This window comes from Protomyctophum bolini (assembly GCF_963924005.1).
Source record: "Protomyctophum bolini genome assembly, chromosome: 19".
Lineage (NCBI taxonomy): Eukaryota > Metazoa > Chordata > Actinopteri > Myctophiformes > Myctophidae > Protomyctophum > Protomyctophum bolini.
In genome coordinates, this window is record NC_137880.1 from 11,714,350 (window position 1) to 11,739,401 (window position 25,052).

At 43.5% G+C, this 25,052-nt stretch overlaps 2 protein-coding genes across 4 annotated transcripts in view; one reads left to right on the forward strand and one right to left on the reverse strand.

Moving 5' to 3' along the window:
- Positions 1–9,827, forward strand: part of ino80 (INO80 complex ATPase subunit) — a 74,624-nt gene extending 64,797 nt beyond the window's left edge. For all 3 annotated transcript variants that reach the window (XM_080790505.1, XM_080790507.1, XM_080790506.1), the window contains exons 36-37: positions 5,700–5,927; positions 6,174–9,827. In XM_080790505.1, coding sequence (XP_080646631.1) covers positions 5,700–5,927; positions 6,174–6,391 — 446 coding nt within the window. In that variant the 3' untranslated portion in view covers positions 6,392–9,827. The remainder of the gene's footprint in view (positions 1–5,699; positions 5,928–6,173) is intronic.
- A 3,477-nt stretch (positions 9,828–13,304) lies between these two features.
- On the reverse strand, positions 13,305–15,800 carry chac1 (ChaC, cation transport regulator homolog 1 (E. coli)). The gene is made up of 3 exons (XM_080791166.1): positions 15,077–15,800; positions 14,822–14,857; positions 13,305–14,617 (listed from the first exon to the last, which is right to left on the reverse strand). Exons 1-3 carry the CDS (start codon positions 15,257–15,259, stop codon positions 14,216–14,218), a joined length of 621 nt encoding a protein of 206 aa, XP_080647292.1. The 5' UTR covers positions 15,260–15,800; the 3' UTR covers positions 13,305–14,215.
- Positions 15,801–25,052: the final 9,252 nt, after the last annotated feature.

The following is a 25,052-nucleotide window of genomic DNA, read 5'->3' on the forward strand; positions in this document are numbered from 1 at the left end:
AGACGACTTTAGGACGGTCCCCGCCCCCCCCCCCCCCCCCGAACCTCAAATGACGTCACATTGTAATGTAGGCTCTACAGCGCCGAACCGACTTTTATTCGGCTCTAAAATAGGAGTATGAATCGGCCCTTACGCCGTTGTTACTGTGGTCGAATGTACTTGCACTTCCAAAATGGTCACTTCTCTACTGTCCTCATCAACAACATCTGAAAAGGCATCATTTTAATTATTGCATGGATTCAAGTTCTCACTTGCCACAATTGATTTCCATCTGATACCATGCCGCCAGGTGGAGCATGTAGATGGTAAAGTCAATCCCTACACTAATTAAGCAATATCACACGAGAGGGTGTTGTTTAACGTGATTATTGCCACGACAGTGATGCGGTAGGGGAACGAGACGAAGTCGAGTTCCGCAAGCATCACTGAAGTGATAGACACACAAAAGTGTTTTTAATAACTTTTTATCTGTATTACCGTATTGGTTAATGCATTGCACATGCACACATATGCGCGCACACACACACACACACACACACACACAAAGAAAAGACACGCAAGAATTGTGTTTAACTTTTTAATTATTATTTTTATTGGTATTACCGTACTGTTTGATTGTTTAATCCCGACGCGGTCTGCGTTGTTTATTTCTCCGTTTCAATAATAGAACCGTTTTACACAGCGTAGTAATGGAAGACGTGTGTTAGGCAGCACACAGAACACACGGCAATCACAAACATATTGTACATCATGTACTAAATATCGGTTCTCCCTTAATCCATTAAGACCAGAGGCTGATTCTACAAATGCCTCCTAAATCCCAAGTCGTTTGCTTTATGTCATTTAGTTGTTCTGGGGCAGGGGTGGGCATTGATGATCCACACTCACTCCAAAGGGTCAGATTACATATACTGTCGGGCAGAAACCTCTTATCTCCATGTTTTAGATGTGTTTGTAATTAATGCCCTACTTTGTCATTAGTAGCAAAAAAATACACCATCTACTACAAGCTCAAAACGCGTCGCACAGCTTGTAGATCTATTACTGTATTTTTGCTATTTCTTCTGAATTATTTCTTAGCTATTGGAATCCTGAAAAGTTTAAATTGTATTTAATTTCAAATGCATATAGGCCTACTTTTGTTAACTTCATGAACTTAAATACAAATACATTAAAAAGACAATACATTTGGTATACTAGCCATTAAGCTACTAAGAAATTGATGTTTGCATGTTTGGAATTGTAACAGCTGAAATAAGTAATATATCAGTATTCGGATATGAACCTATGCGGGCCGCATTAAGTGAAGGTGGGGGGCGGCATGTGGACCCCAGGGCGCCAGTTTGCCCATGTATGCTCAGTCTAAAGCTCCTATCTCCTATAATTTAACTTTTTGTGTTTCTTCTTCAATTAACGCCCTACTTGATCATACTACAGCGTCACACAAACGGGACATATAAGGTTTCCACCCGACAGAGACGGACGCTATGTAAACCTACGCAATCAGCTCTGAGTTGAAGGGCAGTGTGATTGTGAGGTACCAAAGACATTTAAAACTTGATAACGGTGTGGAACACTGTTTACGTTTTCCGTGACCTCCGTGGAAGTCCCACTAACCCCCCCCCCCCCCCCCCCCCCCCCTGTCCATATCAATCCAACATGATAATACTATCTTGTATAGGGCTGTTTGTTTTACTTGGCTTACAGTGAGGCTTCAGCGTGCAGCTGGAGGAATACGCTTTAACGACACGTTAAAACATCAGTGTCATTTTAGATTCATTTCGGATGGTTGGAACCCTCATATGTCCGAACTGTCCCTTTTTCAGGATTCAAATTATAAAGTAGCAGACGTAGATTTTCACTAGTTTGGGTCCCAAGGAAGACAACACAATTTTCTCAAATTTGTTTTAGCCTGGGTCACAGGCTAAAAGATAATCCATAGCTGTAGCTGCTCTAAATGTGAATCCTCGATTGCTTGATTGATTGCTCGATTGATTGAATTCTTTAATGACATGTACAAGTAAAAACATGTGCGTACAAAAAATAATCTGGAATGGAAGGCTTATTTCCATTGTGTTCCTTTGGAAGATAGTTCAATACACACCAGTAATATAAAAGTGATATATCTGAATGATGTTATAATTAGGGCATACTGTAGCTATGAATAGTTCTGCTATCATTCATTTGTGTGAAGATTGTCCAATCTGGACAATCTTCCAATCTTTTAAGCCATTTAAACCACGAGCATCCATGTCACTTTAGATTTTAACCACTTTTAACCTTCATTTTATACTTTGGCTACTTTTGTAAAATCATAAAAGAATGTGCGCAAATCTTTAAATATATGTTTTTTCTAAAGCGAACGTTTTTCCGCTTTAAAAACCTAAATCTGTACTTCTGGGGGTCCATGGAACGAAATATTTTAAGATGAGGGTTCACGGCCAAATAAACATACTTTCGGGTGGTACTTGACATGAAAAGGTTTGAGAAACAACAAGTTTCTCACAAAACTGTTTGGAAGACATTAATGTGGAATCGGCCTCGGGTCTAAGCGGGTTAAATCCCTTGTTGAACGTCTGAGGTAATGTTGGGACTCAGGAAACATCTGTGCCGTTTTGGTGACAACAATGTTCTGACAGATCTATTTACTACAACAACAGAACATTGGGCGCTTGTGCTTCTGGGTGGGTTTTTGAAATCTCCACGGTGCATCCAACTTGGCCGGGGCGGCCAGGCGGCACTCCAAGCAACGCGCTACGCTCACACATAATAACCTATTGCGAATGCAGTGAGCACTTACTATGAGACCTAGCAGATCATGTCTGTCTGTGTGTCTGTGTGTCTGTCTGTCCCGCTATACGTCCAAATATGGAGTGTACGTCCAAATATGGAGTGTGTTGCATCAATCACAAACAAATCACTCAGCTCCATATATGGGCACAAAAGGGGCCAGGTCCACATATACAGTAACAGCGGGACAGACACACAGACAGACAGACAGACATGATCTGCAGGGTCTCAGCTGCGTTCGCTTCCCGGTATTTACTGGTACTTTACTGGTATTGTACCAGTGAGACGCCTTGAGGTCACGTGCACGCATCCACCTTGTTGACGGCAGACTGCTGGGCGAGCACTGGTGCTTTTGGATGTGGGGTCAGATCAACATATGGAATTAATTCTGTACTGGCCATATATGGCGCGTGTCTTGAGTGAACAGGGTTTGATGAGGTCAGATCAACATATGGAATGTCAGAACAGGTCAGCTCCATATATTGAGATCTAAGGATGGCAGCGGGGGGCAGCGTCTTGAGTGTACAGGGTTTGATGAGCGCCCAGGTAGGGCCGGGCCTTAATTTTCAGGGCCTGTTGAGAACTCTACTATAACTTTGGGGCGGGCCCATCTAGAGTTTGAATGGACATCAGTCAAAAGGGAGACATCGAAGAGGAAGGTGGGGTGGGGATCAACGTATGGAATGTCAGAACAGGTCAGCTCCATATTTGGAGATCTAAGGGTTTGAGGTCAGATCTAGAGTTGCTGGCTGGCTCCATATATGCAGATCTAGGTGATGATCCAGTCTTCTCCATGTATGGCTATCCAGGATTTGATGAGGTCAGTGTTGTGATCTTCATATATGGAGACGGCCATATATGATGGTGTCACGACTCACGAGGCGTGACCATATATGGAGGCGTGACATGGGCGTGACACGACACACTGACTGATGGGAAATGCAGGTTTTCATAGTAAAAGCGACGTACAGTCGCAATTATTTAATCAGCCACCTATCAGTTTATCAGTACCTTTATGATGAAAATATTGTGTTTTTTTTGTTTGTTTTTTATAAATCCGTCTACAGACTTAATTTCCCCAAAAAAGGAAATGCATGTTTTTTAACCCATTAAAACCGTGTCCTTTTAGAGTTTTGCGTTGGCTATTTAAAACGATAGAGATAGGAGAGCATGAAGTGCATAATATGACTCGCACTGCAATGTGTTTTGAGCTTGTTGATCAGCTATTTTTGCTATATTTGAATTATTTTGTGCTGGTTTTGAATTGGAATCCTGAAAAGTAACATTTTTATTTTATATCAAATGCATTTAGTTAGTTAAGTTAACTTGAACTAAATAAATAACAATAAATAAATAACATTAACATTGTAATGCTAGTCAATTAAGCTACATAATTATATAGACCGACGTAATTAAAGTGTATCATGTTTGGAATTGTAACAGCTGAAAACACTAATATATCAGTATTAACCCCCGGGCCGCCAGTAGCCCATGTATGGTCTGGCCCACTTCATGCTCCAACATTTGAAATGTTTTGCTTCCATCATTTGGACGGAACGTTTGGAGCCTCTTCATCAGACCGATGTCTGATAAAGAGATAAACCAGGCGTTTCTCCCTGTTTTCTTGGTTTCCTTGCTCTCTTATTCCTTAATTCCCTTCTGTTTAAAGGACAGTAAAATGGTGCTGGCTGACAGTGGACCTGAGGTCTCTCCTCAGAGAGATGTGGTGTGACTGTGTGGTTTTCTAATGCTGCTTTACTGGATCCCAGCAGGAGACACAGAGAGAGAGGGAGAGGCAAGGATGAGAGTGAGAGAGGCTACAGGGATAAAGCAGGGCTTATAGGCTCCGTACCAGACACACACACACACACACACACACACACACACACACACACACACACAGTCTATGGAAGAGGAGAACAGCAGTGGTTTCGGTTCAGGTCTTAGTGTAATGATAAGTAATGCTGTGTAATGACACTCTGTTCTGGAAAACTCTCCGCGTTCCGAGCGGCGCTCGTCTCCAGTAGTCAGAGAGACCCGGTCAACGCCAGGCTGGAGCCTGCCTCTCTCTCTCTCTCTCTCTCTCTCTCTCTCTCTCTCTCCCCCCTCCATCAGGCCTGATCGATGGAGTAAAAAGAGCAGGCCAGCAATGGCTTAGAGCTCCTGCCATATACTTGCCGGTATGTGAGGGATAGACCAGGCCTCATTGACATTGTCTCGAGGGTCCTGGCATGCATTGCAGACTGCAGACGGCACGGAGACTACTATATCATTGTCTTATTACTCGGGGCGAGGCTACTGCTGAAGAGAGGTGGTCAGGGTGGGATGCCACCCTGACATCCCACGCATCCCACCCTGACTCTTCAGCTCTCACGACGCTTCCTGTTCAAGCCAGGAGACACAGACTTTTTCGTCTCTGTGGTATAAGCTTGGCAGGTGCTAAAGGCCACCCGCATACCTGGTGCACCACCACCACCACCACCTGTGGCTGTTTGAAGAGCCACATCCCTGATGAACTCATTACGTCGACAGTGCTGTCCTCTGCTAGCATACGCAACGGCATGAGGGAAGGCGGCTGTGTAAAGCTAGGCCCTTCAACCCAGGTCCATAACAACGTCAGTGGACTTACTGGGTCAGATAGACGGCATCAATATGGCGGCTGCAGAGGATGGTTGAAGACGTCTGTGGATCCCTACCAGATGTGTATAGGGCCTTCATAGAACATCAAACTGTCTGTGACTAGTGGGACGAGGAAGGGGTGTATGCACTCCCCATCACTGATCACAATCACTGCAAACAGGAAAAGACTACATTTTACGTCAATGGTGGTCAAGCGTTGCTTTTGAGATGACGGTCAATGTGTAAATAACAGAGAGGTTGTTTATGGTTGTGTGTGTGTGTGTGCTCAGGTGTGTCCGGTCAGGAGACGGTCAGTCCGTGCAGGGGCCGTTCTTCTGCTGGCCGGTCGCGGGGGCGGCCCAAAGGATCCGGGGGCGGGACCGGGACCAAGTCTGCGGGAAAGGGGCGGGGCCGCAGGGCGGCCGGCGGCAGCGCGGCCGCCATGGCAGGAGCTATGGCGGGAGCGGCGGCCGCATCCGCTGCCGCTTACGCTGCTTATGGCTACAGCGTGGCTAAAGGTTAGCGCACGCACGCACACACACACACACACACTCGATCTGTGATTTCGTCTACTGTTTTGGCTGTAGATTCTAGAACATAATTATATAACATGGGTTTAGAATGATAATTACCGGCATCATTTTACAACATGACGTGTTCAGTGTTTAGGAAATGTGGCTCTTTTCACGCTGTCTCACAATTCACAGATGTTCCTTATTCCGTGAGCCGTTGTACAATTGCACCGTCCTTTTCCTCTTTCCCAGCAGGCATCTCTGCAGCCGTCCCCCTGCAGCCTCCCTCGTCGCTGTCGGTGGGTCGGCCCGGAGCCGGCCCGGGGGCTTTCGGTGGAGCCGGCGCGGTGCCGGCCTCCGCCCAGCCCTCCGCAAGCCCCCAGAAACACCCTCCTGCACACAGCCTGCACCATCCCAGCCACACTCCACCCAGGAAGGGCAAAGGACCCGGAGGGCCTGGGGCCCGGTAGTACCAGGGGGCGCCCATACGGCACGCATACAGCACATTGTCATTGCTGTCGGGCAGAAACCTCTTATCGCCATGTACTAACTTTGGTTGTTTGTTGTAAATTGAGCAGTTGAGACGAATAACAGTCCATAATTTATTCTGACCCACAGCTGTCCTGACCACTTATCTATGATTTATACATTATGGATAATTAGTGTGGACTTAGACTGTTATTCGTCTCCACTGCTCAATTAACGCCCTACTTGGTCATACTACAGTGTCACACGAAAGCATGTAAAGACAAGTAGCACATCTACGAACTCGAAATGCGGCGCGAAGCATTACGTTTTGAGCTTGTCGGTCTGCTACTTTTGCTTTTAGTGTTGGACATAGGAGGTTTCCACCTGACAGAGACCATACATACATACATACAGTGGTTCTCAAATATCTTCATGTCAAGGACCCCCACATTGATATGTATTTAGCCACAGACCCCCATCTGTAAATTTGATGTGCCATTATTCAAACATTTTCAAAAATAGCCAAGCTACAAGCTCACAACACGTTTGTGAGCTATTTTTAAGTAATAAGTATAAATTTGGGTTAAAGTGATTGTGATGTTATATTAACATATTTAGCAGTGGGGGTCCCTGGACCCCACTTTGAGAACAACTGCAATAGTACACACACACACACACACACACACACACACACACACACACACACAAGTGACCTGCTCACACTGTGATTCATCTGTAAACACAGGCAACAGTATTTACAGTAGCTGAGACTGGCTGCCCTTCAACATGCTGCTAACATGTGCGCACACACACACACACACACACACACACACACACACACACACACACACACACGCACTGACACAGTGGTTCTCAAACCTTTTCATGTCAAGGACCCCCAAATCAGTATTTTTGGGGGGCATGATCGGCCCCTCCACTTTTTTCAAAACTATAAAATAGCAATAGTATCAAATAATGCTTGACTGGTTTTGATGCTATATGTTTCTGTCGGGTATAAACCTGTATGTCCCAAACTGTTACTTTTAGTTCGTTTTCAATAGAAATAGAAAGAATATCAAAAGTAGCAGATCTACAAGGTCGAAACTCAATGCTTTGAGCCACGTTTCGAGCTTGTAGATCTGCTGTAGGGCGTTAAACTTACAATAAACTCACAAAAAGTTAAAATATGGAGATAAGAGGTTTCTTCACGACAACAGCGACGATTAACTCGTTTTGTCGGAGATCCCCCTCAAGCTCTCCCCGGGGGACCCCCACTTTGAGAACCACTGCATTAGCCCACAACACACACACACACACACACACACACACACACACACATTATGGTCATGGTACAGTCTGTCGCAGTTCCTCGCAACGTCTGTTATTTTCATGTTTTTCCCAGTCAGCAGAAACTATCTGCTCCGAGTATTTCCGTCAGCGTTGTGACCACAAGAGGTTTTCCATTCGCTTTTTTTTTTATTTTGCAGAAGACACACGCTGTACTTTTCATTTACCTTGTTGGTGACACGTCTGATCGACGAGACAAGTCGATCATCACGTAGCTAAAGAGGCATTTCGTGTCACACGCACTGAGCCATGTCTTCCGTCAGGCTAGAGCCCGAACCGAGATATATCGGACTGGCTGATATATTGGCCATTATTAGAGGTTTTTGTTTCACAACGATATTGACACTTGTGCAGCCGATACGTACCGATTTCTAACCGCTTTGAACTTGGGTGTCCCTATTTTGGGGCGTGTCGTTATACGCAAAACCTTTCAGAAGTTTTCAAAAATAGCAGATTTTGAAGCTTGTACAGATCAGATATTTTTTGAATAGGGCTTAAGTGGTTAAATGAAATAGTTCTGGTTGAATGTGTCTCAAATAGAAACTTGTTAGGGTCCATTTAGTTCCATCTGTATACTGTCAGAGTTGAGGGGGGGTCCTTGAAATGTAAATGTTTGCGAACCACTGGTCTAGGACTCCCCCAAAATTGGGACCAGCGTTGGACCTAAAAACGTGGCACCGGTCGGGCTCTTACCGTCAACCTTGGTTTTTAGTCTTTAGTGTGGTTGCTCACGCGTTAACACGCGGTAGGTTATTTAATTGTCGGTAGATAATTGTCCATCCCAACTTTTCAGTGACCCTGTGCCGTAGAGCTTTTCTAATAGAGCTCTTATATTTTTGTAATGAAGAGATGTGAATAACCAGTGTCGTTACGGAGGAAAAAAGCCTTTGTCCCGACTGAAGGACACATGAAAAGAGCAGTTAATATATTTTGAACAATGTTGTTTGAAATTTGATTGATGTAAAAGCGCTGCCCACACGTCAAACTCTTTGGAGGTTTCTTAGTCATGCTGTTGTATCATTCAGTTTGGTGGCCTTTTATGGCGAGGCCCATGAGCTCTGTTGTCATTGCAAGCCCACCTGTCTATGGTCTGTTCGAACTGCGATTCCCAGAATTCAGTTTGAAACTATCCCAAATAAATACTGGCTCCAAAACGAACGCTGCATAGCGCAGAGAATGCTTTTGAAGGTAATGATCAGAAAGGATACATGTATTATTTATTTTTTTAAAGAAAAGAAAAATACATTTCCGGTACACTTGCGGTCACCTGCTTCATTTTGGGGTTATTGTTGGGGCAGACACTCGCAACTAAAACATTTTTTTAGAGAAGTTGTCAGAAACATTTATTTATCAAAAATATCTTTTGTTTAATTGAAAAATGTACACAGTATGACTTCAAGTTAGGTATTTAATTTATGTGTGGCAGTTCATGACAGATGTGAATCATATGTTCACACGAGCTAAAATGTATCAAAGCCATTTTCTTTATATTTAACAGGAAGGATACTCACTGACGATTCTAATGAGAAGTGTGTTGTGCTAGATCAGCGATTCCCAACCTGTGGGCTGTGAGGATATTGCAACAAAAAAAACTCACAGTATTTCTTGTTCAAAAACGTGAAAAATTAGTTTACATTGTGATACCGATAAATAGGTACGCAAGTTCCACTGATCCAAGTCAGCACATAATCGATTGATTGATCATTAAAATAAACATGCTCTGAAAATGCACACACATGGGTGGGCCGTGAAAGTTTTTTTTAGATTTTCAAGTGGGTCCAGCAAAGGTTGGGAAGCGCTGTTCTATGTCTATGCTGTGATGTTTGATGTTTATGGATTAAATGGCTTAGTGTGCCCCGACTCCTGCGTTCACTGAGCACCCATGGGTTCCTCTAGTTTTGTGTTAATAGCGTGATGATATGCTGATTATATGATGATGTTCTCTATCGGTGTACATAATATTAAGAGCCGCGTTTTCCTGCTGGTTTTTCGCTCATTCTCTTGTCTATTTTTATAGTTCATGTGTACATATGAAAAGAAAATCTGCCATTTTACTAACAGGAAAAGCCAAGTGAAAATAAACGAGTGTTAAATCTGTCCGCTGACTCGTTCTTGATCAATTGTAGTTTTTCTTTCCTTTTTTTAAACCATTTGTTATTTTAAGACCTGTAAAACTAGAGTTATATAATGTTGCATACCTGCTTGATGCAAATATCCAGAATTCTTAGAAGAAAATGCAATCTTTGCAAAAGTATTGAGGGTCCAATGGGAAAAGAATGTCTGTTAGTTTTTTACAATTTCCGCCTAGTACGACCAAAGTTGGCCAAAGTTTGCTAGAGTTTGCTAGTGCTCTGGGAAAACTGAGCAGCTGAATTCTTTGTTTTGCCCAACGAGCACATTCTGAACACTCCCATGTTATTACAATTTACATTCTGATACTTTTGCGTGATGCTGTAGTGTGATGCATTGTGTCATTGTTACAGCGTCGACGCCGTAATGACACTAAAGGCGCTGGCACTCAGCTATTATTTGATTTGATTATGGCATATTGATGATGTCTGTTTGTTATCTCCAAATTTGGTTTCTGGTCAATCCGAGCCACAATGACGTTCATTATGAAATTAAAGAAAACATGTGGAATGTTGCATGTTGGTGGTGTGTTGCACCTCTCCCCTTGTGCACAGATAGGACCGGATGGAAGCAGACAGTCGCAACTGAAGCCTTGTGTTCCAACGAAGACGATTAAGTAAGTAAGTATACTAAGTTGGTTCTACTGGCACTGTGCACAGGAAGTAGATACTTTATTCATTCCGAATCCTGATCTGATAATTTCCTTTCTTTAATAAATAAATGACCAAAGTTATTCCTGACTTAAGAAATGTCACATTATTGTTTCCCATTGCTATGGTGTCTGTTGGGTTTCTCGTTGTGTTGTTGGGCGTGTGCGTGTGTGTGTGTGTGTGACTTTCTCGGTGGAGCAGACTGTAAACACAGGACGTCCAGGTGACAGAGGTCACGCTTACATAAGCTCCCGTCCTGGAAGCACTCTGAGTTGAGTCACGTCCAACCTGTCAGGTCCAACACACACACACACACACACACACACACACACACACACACACCCTCCTTCCTTACACGTTGCACTAATGCAGGGATTCTCCGACCTTTCAAATTGATGGTTGCCCCTGACATGTGACAATTCTCATGGCCGATCCCTGAAAAGAATACACTCAACGGCCACCGTAATGGGTACACGAGTAACGCAGATTTCTAACCAGCTAATCTGAAGGCAGCAATGGACTGCTTTTATAGGCATGTACTGTACACATGGTTTTGATTGATTGATTGATTGATTATTTTATTAGACAATAGAAAATGGGTACATGATACAGTCATAGCACATTGGTCCAAAAGGATAGGTCCATTCGGGTCCCATGCATTAATTCACAAACACAACAATGACAATAATCGAGATATTTCAAAGACATAACTATGAAAAACAAATAAATCAAATCAAATAAAACACGATACATATCAATCGGCGGGGTCAACACGATGTGCTGCAGTTCAAACCAAGCAAAGCAGTGACATTGAACGTGGCATGGCCGTTGATGATGCCACATGGGCAGGTCTGAGTATTTCACAACTACTGGGATTGTCATGCACACTGGGGGTTTACAGAGACTAATTCTCTGACAGTAGAAAATTGGAAAAACATTGCCTAATGTGATGCATCGCATCAGGCAATGTTTTTCCAATGTTGTATTGTCCAATTTTCTGTCTGTTCTATGTCATTGCTGTACAGAAAAACCACAAAAAGTTAGAATATGGAGTTCTACCCGACAGCAACCATATTTCTTTGCAGGAGCACTTGGCAAGATTCGATTTGTAATGAGGCATCGTTTCTGTTATAGCGCCCACGCCATAATTACACTAAAGGTGCTGGCACTCAGCTTTTAGGCCTATCATTTATTTCTGGTGTATTGATCATGGCATATTGATGTCTGTTATCTCTAAATTTGGTTTCTGCTCGACACGAGCCCCAATGACGTCCATTATGACATTAAATTAAATATATCAAAGAATACAACACGTATGCGGAATGTTGCATGTTGTTGCGCCACTCCTTGTGCACAGGATGGGACATAAGTCGCAACTGATCTGAAGCCTCATGTTCCACAGGGAACGAAGGTGATTAAGTAAGTACTATAAGTTGGTTCTACTGGCAGTGTGCACAGGAAATATGGCACTGATCGCTCCAGTGGTTTGTGAGATTAGTTTCCAGACAATTTGAGACAAACAAGTCAGGCACACACGCATATAGAGACAGACCCCTCTTCTAGGCGGCTAGCCAGTATAGCCACCTTCAGGGTCAGCCACTAACGCAGTAAGGCCATGCAGTATTATAACGCCTGCTGGCTTGAAGCCAGACGGTGTCAGGTGTTGTGGGTGCGTATGTTCCTGGCCTTCCTGTCTCCATGCAGTAGCAAATAGCAATGGGGAACACTTGTGTTTTTTCCCCCTGTAAATTAACACTCACTACTTGATAGTCACAGAAAAGCATAAAAGTATCAGATCCACAAGGTCTATTTTGAGCGTTTAGATATGCTACTTTTTACGTTTTAATTTTAATCCTGAAAAGTACAAGTTTTGGACATAATGAGGTTTCCACATGACAGACGATTTGCTCCAAGCTATTTGTGGTGTGTGTGTGTTTGTTCCGTGCATGCAGTGCACGTGTGTGATTAGTGTGATTAATTCTACCATGTGTTTACTTTAAGGCAAATATCAAAGTGACACCCTGACATTCTGTGCAGGGTCAACAAACACCTAGGTAAGGTCATTTGATTTCCACAAGCATGCATTTATTTCTTTATCGTCATTTACGGCGATAAAGAACACTGCCATCGGTCACTCAGCACGTGTAAATGGTTATTTAGTGGTGGAGTAACTAATTTAATTTACTCATGTACAATTTTTGTATGTTTTACTTTACTTGAGACCTGTAAGAGTCCATGGAACCACCCCCCTGCCCCCATCCCCAAGGAAAATAACAGTTCTACAAGCTCAATGTCTTGCGGCCCGGCACACTGCAAGCTTGTAAATCAGCTACTCTTTAGTGACAACAAAGTAGGGTAATCATTTACAGGGGAAAACGTTGAAATATGGAGATACAATGCATCTGCCTGACCGTAATGCTATCTGATCTTTCACTGTAGCTTTGGCAGCTTCTGTAAATACAGTAGTTGCTGTCAGGCAAAAACCTCCATATTCTAACAATGAATGGCCTACTGATCATACTACAGTACAGCGTCACACATACAAGCTCAAAATGACGCATTTTGAAACTTTTATTTTTACCTGAAACTAAAAAAAACTACCGGTACTCAATCCTACCAAACTAAAATCAAACTTAAGAACTATCAAAATGGGGATCCAGTATTATTTCAACATCTAGAAGTTAGTTCAATATGAAAAATGTATAAGAGTGATTTTTAGAATGAGAGAAGTTTGATCTAATGACATTAATATAAATAACATTAATTTTCCAAAGAAACAAACCATGAATTTCTTTTGACCATTTATTGTAATCTGCTGTTACACACTTAGATGGAAACCGTGCCAAAAATCAAACCTTTTAAAACAAAGGCATAGAAATAAACCACAGCAGCCAGTTGCAGACATCTGTGCAAAAAAAGAATAGGTTGACAAGTTTGTTTAGAATGGCAAAAAAAAAACTGAGATAAAACCATAATGCTCATTAGTAAAACTTCACCCAACTGAACAGACTTGATAACTTTTTTTTAAAACAACTTAACGATCATGCTCAGAAAAAAAAAAAAAAAAACATGTTCTCTGCACATTTAAATTCATGCTTCCCTTTTTGTCATCTCACAGCGTTTAATGGCTTTTGTGTTCAGTGGACGGATGGGACTCACTTTGAAACTACAGTGTTTAACAAATACATCAAGGACCTACACAAATATTGATTACAGGCGGTTGGATGACATGGAAACAGGGCTGCAACTATCAGATGATCTTAGCGTCAATTAATCAAGTTTAGGGGTGTGTCTTAATGTTTAAATACCATTTTACAATTGCAAGCTCACACCAAGAGTTGAGCTTGTAGGTCGGCTAGTTTTATTTTGAAAATCTTGACTTGGATAATATATATTATAAATCTGATAATTCAATTAGTTGGATTAACCCATTTAGACGTGGAAAGCATATACATTGCTATACCTTTCAATCCGGGAAAGGGACGCTTTCCCGGATTGCGTTATAGCAACATGAATATCTGTAAATCTTTGGAATACAAAAAGTTTTACATAAAATTTGTTTAGAAGGTGCTTTTAATATCAGCCTAAATGCCCTAGATGGAAAAACCTCAGTATATATATATATGTGTGTGTGGTACAGTATGTATTGTGTTATATCTACTTTATTATCCACAGTATTTTGAGAGAGTATCAATCCGACTACTGGACCGCCAACAGGTATGGCACCACGGCCAGAGCGGCCGTCTCGACGGCGAACAGGTGCGGGTCGTCCACGCGGGGGCAGCTCTGCCTCATGAAGTCGGCCAGGCGGAGGAGGTACTCCAGGTTGTGGCCCGTCTTGCCGCGGCACACGGCGATCTGGGCGCCGATCAGCTCGGGGCTGGCGGGCCCCAGGAAGAGAGGGGCGTCCGCGGTGGCGATGTACACCAGCGCCTGGACCGGCGCCGTCATGGCCTCCTTGTCATCGTTGCCCCCGTCGGGGAAGAACTCCACCGCCTTTGTGACATAGCCGCCGCGCACGCCCTCGCGCACGTTCAGGTACTTGAGGGACTCCTCCACCTGGGAGCCGGTCACCTCGAAGGCCACGCCCCACGTGGTCGCCTGTGGGTGGGAGGGAGGGACGGGAGAGAGGAATGTCAGCCATCTTTGTGAGGGAGGGACATTATGCATGAACTAAAGCTTGAATGTACAGCGGCCATTTCGTATATAAAATCAGGCATAGAACAGGCTAAAGCACTAAAGATTTGCTGCTTTCCCCAACAGAAATGACAAATAGGAAAAAAAAGTCAAACGTTTTCCACTTACGTCATCATCCTCAATCAGCGTCACCACTCTACCGGGCTGCAGAGACAGACAGAGAGAGAGAGAGAGGGAGAAGGGCGGGGACAAGATGATAAAAATGGGTCACAAATATGATCTCTGCCTGCCTGGTACAGAGTACAGATATAACCACAGACGAGCAAGGTGTGGCGTGTGGGTGGTACCAATAAATACATGTATAAATAAATGACGGATAACAAGACATTGATTTGATTGGTTGATTGATCTGAATCATCTTACCAAGTCATCATTTCCACGGTGGAAGTTGTCTCCGTGCCAGAAGCGTCTCTTGAAGCCCCTGATGAAGCCGACCTGGCTCCTCCGGTACTTGAAGTCGGGCTTCCACACCAACGAGCCATATCCGAAGATCCACAGACTGGTGGCCGTGGCCTTCACTCCGGACACGATGTCTTGAGGCTTCATGCTGTTATTGTTGATAAATAAAACGACGTGGATAACTTTAGATGTTAGCGATGTTTCTTTATAAAGGGCCAAAATAAAAATGGCAGGGCCTCTTTCTTTTCCAGCCGACTAGGTGGCGGTCAGCGTCGCTGTCTTCCGCCGGTCCAGGAGCAAGGGGACGGGCTGGCTCAACGGGATACCTCGGACGGTACCGGAGCCCAACTGCGGAGCAGTTGTGATGGAAGGGGGGTCGCGTGGTCGTGCCTGATGCATGCCTGGTGCGTTTAGTGTTGCCGCATAGCCGCGTTAAAAAGCCATGGCCGGGCCTTGCGAGGCTCTCGGGTCGATAAGAACGGGGCGACAGCTACAAGCTTGTGGCCAGCTTTTACCGGCCAACGTGCGTTTCTTTCAAAAGCAACTGAAAACCGAAATGTAACTTAATAACCGATATCCGGGCTCTAACACGGCTTAAATTGTTAAGGCTCTTTTCTCGTCAATATTCTCGATTCTCCATCCGGAGAAATAAAGATGCGTCTGTTGTTCCTCGATATTATGGAGACGACGAGCTAGCACGGTTTTATCCTCTCTGTCTCGAGGGGTGTATCGAAACAGCAGCATCCGACCAATGAGCTTCGACAGTGGGCGGGCGATTAAGGCAATCTGTCCAATCAGATGCTGGTCCGCCACCTAGGGGCGGGATTTCATGACGCACGAGCTAGTCCATTGGTTGGAATTCTCGAAGTTACGCGTGTGCCCTTTTCGAAGGCATTGGTCTGTGGGCTGTCACTCAAACGGGCTGTGTTTGTAATTGGTCGGCTGTGGCATCACTCTGGAGCTTGACCGGTGGCTGATGCAACATTCCAGTGCGTTTCAAGGAGCTGTTCTGAGTTCAGTTCTCTGCTGAGCAATGAAGCAACACGTTGCATCAGACCACAGTCTACCCCTCCCTCTGTCCCACTACTGCACGTTATGTCTGCAGGTGTCTGCAAGGAACATTTATATAACTACAGAGCAAACACATTTTGAATCAAATTCAAAGGAGCTTTATTGGCATGAGAAACCCTATTATTACATTGCCAAAGCAAGTGTTGAAGCACAACTCTTTAAAGAATGGGCCAATGGGGAAAGTAGCTGTGTACAGTTGGAGGGAGTACAGTACAGTATTGTGTAAACAAAGCTAACAAAACAACCAGAGGGGCCGCAATCATAGAAGCTTGTTTTTGAGGTGTGTGTGATGATTGAGCTGACCTCAAACAAACGGAAAAGTGTGTGCACATGTTTGACTTTGAGCACAGACGTGTCATTTTTGTTGGACTTTTGCACAATTTCTTCACAAATTGTACTCCACCTCGGGCAGTTCCCCGTACCATCCAGCTCAGAATTGCTACATTTATAACCACACTATATTTACTGCAATTTGCATATCTTAGTCTGCATTCTGCTGCAAGTATTTTATATATATTTTTACTTTGGTTGCTCAATTATTCATATAGGGTATATTTGTTAATTCAGTCAATTACATGCATTTTGTTTTGGTCGCAGTTAACTATGAAACCTTGCATTTTTGACACGTATCCCACTGACACGTCACTCTCGCCGTCACTCACCCCAGACAAGCCCCCGGGTCATCGTGACATCACGTGACATCAGCCCCTGTCTTGAGTGTGGTGTCTTGAGTCCTGTTTTTTACGTGCTGTGTCCTAGCTGTATCCTGTGTCTTGCTTGGTTCCTGTAGGATTTGAGACCGTTGAAGGTATACCGTGCGTTGGTTGAAAGCCGAGAGGTTTCTTTTATGCTGTTTAGTCTGCTGTCAGTTGATGTGTCGTTATTCCCACCTGATGATCTAAATGATGATGTCAGTGTTGATCTGCCAATATATGCAGGGTATTCAGGTAAAGGGGCATTCCCAGCTGATACCCTATACAATCCAAAAGTTATTTGTGCAGCCGCGCCCTGTACACTCAAGATAATGTCCCCGCTACCATCCTTAGATCTCCATATATGGAGCTGACCTGTTCTAACATTCCATAAGTTGATCTGACCTCATCAAACCCTGTACACTCAAGACGTGCTCCTTATATGGCCAGTACAGAATTCATTCTATGTTGATCTGACCCCCCATGCCAAAGCGCCAGCTTAGGGCGATGTCGCTTCTCGCCCTTAGGCGTCTTACTGGCAAACACACTATATTTAGCGATGTCGCTTCTCGCCCTTAGGCATCTTACTGGTAACCACACTATATTTACTTCAATAGTAAATATATGAGTCTGCATTCTACTGCAATAAAGGCCTTACTCGGCCCCACCCTTCATTCAAGACACTTGCTTTGTGTCTGACACCTGACTTGTGTCTGAACACAGGTTTGATGGATGTGTTCTGTCCCCTCCCCCCATCAAACAAAATGTTGACCCCATGCACCCGCTCACCTCCGCCCACCCCCACCTGGTGCTGCGACCATCTTGGAAACTAAACACAAGAATAAACATTTTAAATACATAATCAGTCAAATAAAATAGCAAATTGTGCCTGCTCTGCTGGGACACATACTATATTATACAGTATACGTATGACTAGCTCTCAATGATGACCTAAGAAATATGTCATTTATGTAATCTGGTCCCAGCAAACCAGGCACAAATATGCTGTTTTATTTGCATACGCATCAAATGGCGGGTTGGCTGTCACGGTTTTTGGCGCAAAGTAACCACAGTATACCGCTAATCAACTTACAACTACATACTCTATATAGTATATGTATATGTATACGTATGTCTTACGTCATCATTTAGAGCTAGTCATACGTATCATATACATAATCAGTAAAATAAAATATCAAATTGTGCCTGATCTGCTGGGACCAGAGTACGTGGTGTGTATATGTATGACTAGCTCTCAATGATGATGTAAGAAATATGGTCATTTATGTAATCTGGTCCCAGCAAACCAGGCACAAATCTGCTGTTTTATTTGCATACGCATCAAATGGCGGGTTGGCTGTCACGGTTTTTGGCGCAAAGTAGCCACAGTATACCGCTAATCAACTTACAACTACATACTCTATATAGTATATGTATATGTATACGTATGTCTTACGTCATCATTGAGAGCTAGTCATACATGCATACATTATTTTACTGATTATGTATATAGTATACGTATATGACTATATAGATAGAAACTTGAACCATACTTAATAATACTAGGTGTTTATATGCATAAAGTAGGTAGCAAATAGTTACACCTAATAATTATACATTTCAAACGTTCCTTCACAGAGATACTGAGATTTGACAGTTTACAGCGGTCGAAAGTACTTGCGCGCTCTGCTTGCGCACTAGTTGGCCATTTATGGCCTACTAGTGTGCAACAAGCAAGTATGCACTCGACAGAGTGCAGTTCTAGTTCATATTTTTTTTTTTATTCAGTCAGTTACATGTATTTTGTACATTTTATTATTTTACTGTTCACTACGACATATATAACCAAAATCTAAATTGTCGGCCTCTACCGAATAGCTGTAGTAGTCTAGATAAAGATAAAGATAAATAAAACTTTATTGTCCATTGTCCAATTGACATAAAATGGAAATTCGTCTTTAAAATACACAGGTGCATTAAAATACTATATAAAATGCATTCACATTAACACAGCAACAGTGATCATGAACAGTGGGGATTACACTATTTACACTATATTTAAAATGTCCACAGCAGTTTGCACAAACAAAGTTTTGTAACCATTCTTTTTAGCTAATTTTGCCCTAAGCCTCCTGGCCGATGGCAACAAGTCAAATTCAGAATGAAGATGGGTAGAATCATTGTAAATCTGAATTGTGCCAGTATATGGTCATTCTCTGCACCGATGTCTGTGTGTAATGCAGTTCTGTGCACAGAACTATGCTTATACTTTATACTACACTTTATATTCCACTTTAGTAATCATTGCTGCTTCTATTTGACATGTTATTATCGTACCAAAATGATACTCTATGTTATATAATAGTTGGTCAGTCTTGTGACAGCATGTGACAGATAAAGCCTTTGAATCTTGTTTATAAGATGTTAGATGTGTCACGGCCGCCGGCCGCAATCGATGTCATGGAATCAGTGGCCCAGTGGGAAGAAATATTTAAACTGTGTCCAAAAGTATTTGCAATTGTTTGTTGAATCTTTGTTGGACCTCAAACCTTACTGAGAGAGAGAACAGGTTGTCGTGAACTGGGTAACCGCCTCCGGTATGTGGTATATATAACCGGTATATATATATATAAGGCCTGTATATGTGACACCAATGGTGGGGCAGGGGGGACATTCTATATTTACACTGACCACATGTGTTCTTCTATAATCTGAACCTTTGGCAGCCTTGTTGTTTAGAATCAAGAATCCATTTTATTGTCACACAACCACATGTTTACAGGTGTAGGATAAAGAAGTGGGGGTGATTTGGCCGGGGGGAGGGGGTGGGGGGGGGGGCAGAGAGAGCAAGGAGAAAACAGAAATGAATGTCAAAGGGAGATCAAAATATATCGCCTCTGTCCAAAACTGTTACTTTTCAGGATTCAAATCACAAAATAGCAAAAGAAAAAAGCAAAAGTGGCAGATCCGCAAGCTCGAGCTTGCAGATCTACCACTTTTGACGCTTTTGTGTGACACTGTAGTTTGATCAAGTATGGCATTGACACACAGTTAGAATGATGGAGATCTACTCTAATTAACTGTCTATAGTCTATACAGCTGTGCTAATGAGCGGAATGCTTTTAACCACATGAACCCTGGCATCCCTATTCTGGGCATGCCATAATAGGCAAACGCTCAGCGAGAATAGCCGATCTACCAGCTCACAAGGCGTCGCAACATGACACGTTGTCATCTCTTTAGAACTGCTATTTTCGGCAAATTCGTTCAATGTAGTGGGAAAAGGGAGGGGGTTAATGATAGACCCCTGGGACCCTGTGTACAAAGTAGGCCTATTGAATAAGAATCACTTGAAAGGATAAGTTTGCATATGCAATGAATTAGTCTTGCCAGGTTGTTAACAAGGACATAATAAATTACGGAGAGTGGGACAAAAAGCATAACATTTCAACAAAAATGTCGAGTAAGGTATTGAGGTGAAGGCTGAATAATAAGAGGAACGTTTACAGTATTCTATGCGTGTGGTTCGACATGCAGGAAACACAGTGCATTAAATACCAGTGGGGGGTCCGGTAGATTCAGAACATGTGTGTTCAGCTCAACATGGAATACCGCTTTACATCACTTTACATCACATAAAAGCATTTATCATGAAACATGCGTGCGTATATATAATTGCACCACTGAAGAATCCCAACAATGTGAAGTGAGGGGCGCTCTCATCGTCGGATTCGCCGCATGGAGCTGGGGGGCGATGGGCTGAAGTCCAGGGGCGATGAGCTGGATAGGGGGAGGAAGAGGAGGAGGAGGAGGAGGAGGCAGCAGGTAGGCTGGCGGATGATGAGTGGACGGAGACTGATGGCAGCCATTGGACGGTGAAGAGAGAGGCTCGGAGCTAATGTCAGAGACACTGGGCTGGTCCACAGTCAGGTGAAGGATCATTTAAAATCACAATAAAGTGGAAAACAGGAAACAAGAAATGGGTAATACATTTTAAATTGATATTGTAATCACAGACTATCTTCTTGGTGTCTTTGAACTATAATTTGACATTTGATTTAAACATACAAAAGGACAAAAGTGTCATCAAAGCAGGTTATTGAGCAATGCAGGGCCTCGCACCCCATATAGGTCAGCAGAAGCTGGCTAATAGTACTATTACCATCGCTTTTCGTGTTGCTTTGTGTTCATTGCATGTGAATAGGCCTAGACAGTTAAATAAATAAAACAAGAAAAATACTAAAATAGCCAATCTACAATCTGGCTCATATTACATAATTTTCCACATTTTGTGCCCATATATGGAGCTGAGTGGACCTGGCCCCTTTTGTGCCCATATATGGAGCTGAGTGATTGCTGATGCAACACACTCCATATTTGGATAGCGGGACAGACACACACACAGACAGACAGACAGACAGACAGACAGACATGATCTGCTAGGTCTCATAGTAAGTGCTGACTGAATTCGCAATCACTGCGTTCGCAATAATGAGAAGAACCCATTGCAGCTAATGCTAACATATGCTGCAATGTCCATATCTATGCCAAAATGAACCAAAAAGTTCCAAATTAAAATCGATTCCTTGGTGAGACCTGGTTGAAGCCACGGTGCCTTTCACTAATTTCCTAACGCCTTGTACGATTTAATAAAAAAATATGAAATATTCACACATAATAAGAAGAACCCATCATGATGCATCATCATCATCATCATCCAGCAGCTAGCTAACATGCTAGATACTACATGTCCATAACTAAGCCAAAAATGGACAGAAATGTTCCAAATTAAAATCGTTCCCTTATTGGCCCCTGGAGAAAGCCCTGCTGCCTTTAAATATTTTCCAAACACCTTGTACGATTTATTAAAATTATGAATACCTCCATCCACCGCACACTGTAACAAGATGGCCGCCGCCGTGCTGTTTTGGAATTACTGAGAGGTAGGGGCGGGACCATGCCCCCATTGGCTCCTGGGTTGGAATTAGACAATAATTCCTCAAAAATTCCTCAAAAATGATGAAAAACGGCGTGCTATAGTATGCCGTACGATATGGGCTATAGCCCATGGTCCAAAATGATGAGAAACGAGGATAACTCTAATTGTCGTAGTGGTTAAGATGTTGGCTTTCCACGTGGGAGACCAGGGTTCGATTCCCGGCTGTTACACTATCATACAAAAGAAGACCTCAACAGCGCTAAGAAAGATCTGATTAATATGATGCTGTGTTATTTAAACTTTACTAACTGAAGGCTAACGAACAAAAGATCACTTCAAAATTACCAGGAGACTTTGCCTGAGAGTGTCTGACTGATGGTGCAGTGGTCTAATCATCAGGGTTTCAGTACAGACATTCCATGTTCAAGGCCTGTGCCTCCTACAGCTCAATGCTGCAGTAATTTGAACTTTTCAAGGCTAGAATAAAAAATAGAAACTCAAAAGCACCCGGAGACATCTGCTGAATGCCCAAAGGTGCCGTGGCGTAATGGTGTGGAGCGCTTGGCCCGATGCCTCTGCTACAGTCAGCTGGCCGGTTCAAGTCCCATGTCATGACATCAAGGTGCTGGAGGACCATCGGGAGTTCCTCCTACAGCTCAATGCTGCAGTAATTTGAACTTTTCAAGGCTAGAATAAAAAATAAAAACTCAAAAGCACCCGGAGACATCTGCTGAATGCCCAAAGGTGCCGTGGCGTAATGCTGTGGAGCGCTTGGCCCGATGCCTCTGCTACAGTCAGCTGGCCGGTTCAAGTCCCATGTCATGACATCAAGGTGCTGGAGGACCATCGGGAGTTCCTCCTACAGCTCAATGCTGCAGTAATTTGAACTTTTCAAGGCTAGAATAAAAAATAAAAACTCAAAAGCACCCGGAGACATCTGCTGAATGCCCAAAGGTGCCGTGGCGTAATGGTGTGGAGCGCTTGGCCCGATGCCTCTGCTACAGTCAGCTGGCCGGTTCAAGTCCCATGTCATGACATCAAGGTGCTGGAGGACCATCGGGAGTTCCTCCTACAGCTCAATGCTGCAGTAATTTGAACTTTTCAAGGCTAGAATAAAAAATAAAAACTCAAAAGCACCCGGAGACATCTGCTGAATGCCCAAAGGTGCCGTGGCGTAATGGTGTGGAGCGCTTGGCCCGATGCCTCTGCTACAGTCAGCTGGCCGGTTCAAGTCCCATGTCATGACATCAAGGTGCTGGAGGACCATCGGGAGACGGTGCTCTCTCCCCCTGTTTCCTGAAAAGTAGCATTTGGGGGTTATGTTTGAAAGAACCCTGTCTACCTAAAGTTTTACAGATAAGAATTAGGTCAAACTTTTAAAAAGAAATATCAATGCATTTTGGCCCATCATCTGACAGAATAGTCTGTGACTATATGAATTTTAACAATGAAAAACTGCAAATTGCGGAAATTGAAAATTGCGGAAATTGCGAAAAATTGCAAATTTGGGAAATTGGAAATTGCGGAAATTGAGGAAATTGCAAATTGCGGAAATTGAAAATTGCAAATTGCGGAAATTGCGGAAATTGCGGAAATTGCAAATTTGGGAAATTGGAAATTGCGGAAATTGCGGAAATTGCAAATTGCGGAAATTGCAAATTTGGGAAATTGAGGTGGCCCAAAACTTGGTTGGAAAGTCCCTCTTTTATGTCTGGCTTCCAGGCCAGTTGGAAAATGGCACACTGAGAGGTGGTAAGAGTATGTTAAATTGGACATTTTCATGGTAAAAGATTAGCTGGACAGGGTTCTTTCAGACATAAGCCCCAACCGTTACATCTCAGGAAACAGGGGGAGAGAGCACCGTCTCCCGATGGTCCTCCAGCACCTTGATGTCATGACATGGGACTTGAACCGGCCAACTGACTGTAGCAGAGGCATCGGGCCAAGCGCTCCACACCATTACGCCACGGCACCTTTGGGCATTCAGCAGATGTCTCCGGGTGCTTTTGAGTTTTTATTTTTTATTCTAGCCTTGAAAAGTTCAAATTACTGCAGCATTGAGCTGTAGGAGGAACTCCCGATGGTCCTCCAGCACCTTGATGTCATGACATGGGACTTGAACCGGCCAGCTGACTGTAGCAGAGGCATCGGGCCAAGCGCTCCACACCATTACGCCACGGCACCTTTGGGCATTCAGCAGATGTCTCCGGGTGCTTTTGAGTTTTTATTTTTTATTCTAGCCTTGAAAAGTTCAAATTACTGCAGCATTGAGCTGTAGGAGGAACTCCCGATGGTCCTCCAGCACCTTGATGTCATGACATGGGACTTGAACCGGCCAGCTGACTGTAGCAGAGGCATCGGGCCAAGCGCTCCACACCATTACGCCACGGCACCTTTGGGCATTCAGCAGATGTCTCCGGGTGCTTTTGAGTTTTTATTTTTTATTCTAGCCTTGAAAAGTTCAAATTAATGCAGCATTGAGCTGTAGGAGGAACTCCCGATGGTCCTCCAGCACCTTGATGTCATGACATGGGACTTGAACCGGCCAGCTGACTGTAGCAGAGGCATCGGGCCAAGCGCTCCACACCATTACGCCACGGCACCTTTGGGCATTCAGCAGATGTCTCCGGGTGCTTTTGAGTTTCTATTTTTTATTCTAGCCTTGAAAAGTTCAAATTACTGCAGCATTGAGCTGTAGGAGGAACAGGCCTTGAACATGGAATGTCTGTACTGAAACCCTGATGATTAGACCACTGCACCATCAGTCAGACACTCTCAGGCAAAGTCTCCTGGTAATTTTGAAGTGATCTTTTTGTTCGTTAGCCTTCAGTTAGTAAAGTTTAAATAACACAGCATCATATTAATCAGATCTTTCTTAGCGCTGTTGAGGTCTTCTTTTGTATGATAGTGTAACAGCCGGGAATCGAACCCTGGTCTCCCACGTGGAAAGCCAACATCTTAACCACTACGACAATTTGAGTTATCCTCGTTTCTCATCATTTTGGACCATGGGCTATAGCCCATATCGTACGGCATACTATAGCACGCCGCTTTTCATCGTTTTTGAGGATTTGAAAATAATGAAAATATGAAAAAAACGATGGGTTATAGCCCATGTCTCATTTAAACCAGCCTTTTAGAATTTAGATGGACAGTGAAAATGTTCTTCAGGAGACTAGAACCCTGACTAGAACGATATGGGCTATAGCCCATGGTCCAAAATGATGAGAAACGAGGA

Coding starts and splice junctions, on each gene's coding strand:
- chac1 (XM_080791166.1), bottom strand. CDS start 15,259: ATGAAGCCTCAAGACATCGTGTCCGGAGTGAAGGCCACGGCCACCAGT. Junction 14,858..15,076: donor ACCGTGGAAATGATGACTTG/GTAAGATGATTC, acceptor CTGTCTCTGCAG/CCCGGTAGAGTGGTGACGCT. Junction 14,618..14,821: donor CGCTGATTGAGGATGATGAC/GTAAGTGGAAAA, acceptor TCCCACCCACAG/GCGACCACGTGGGGCGTGGC.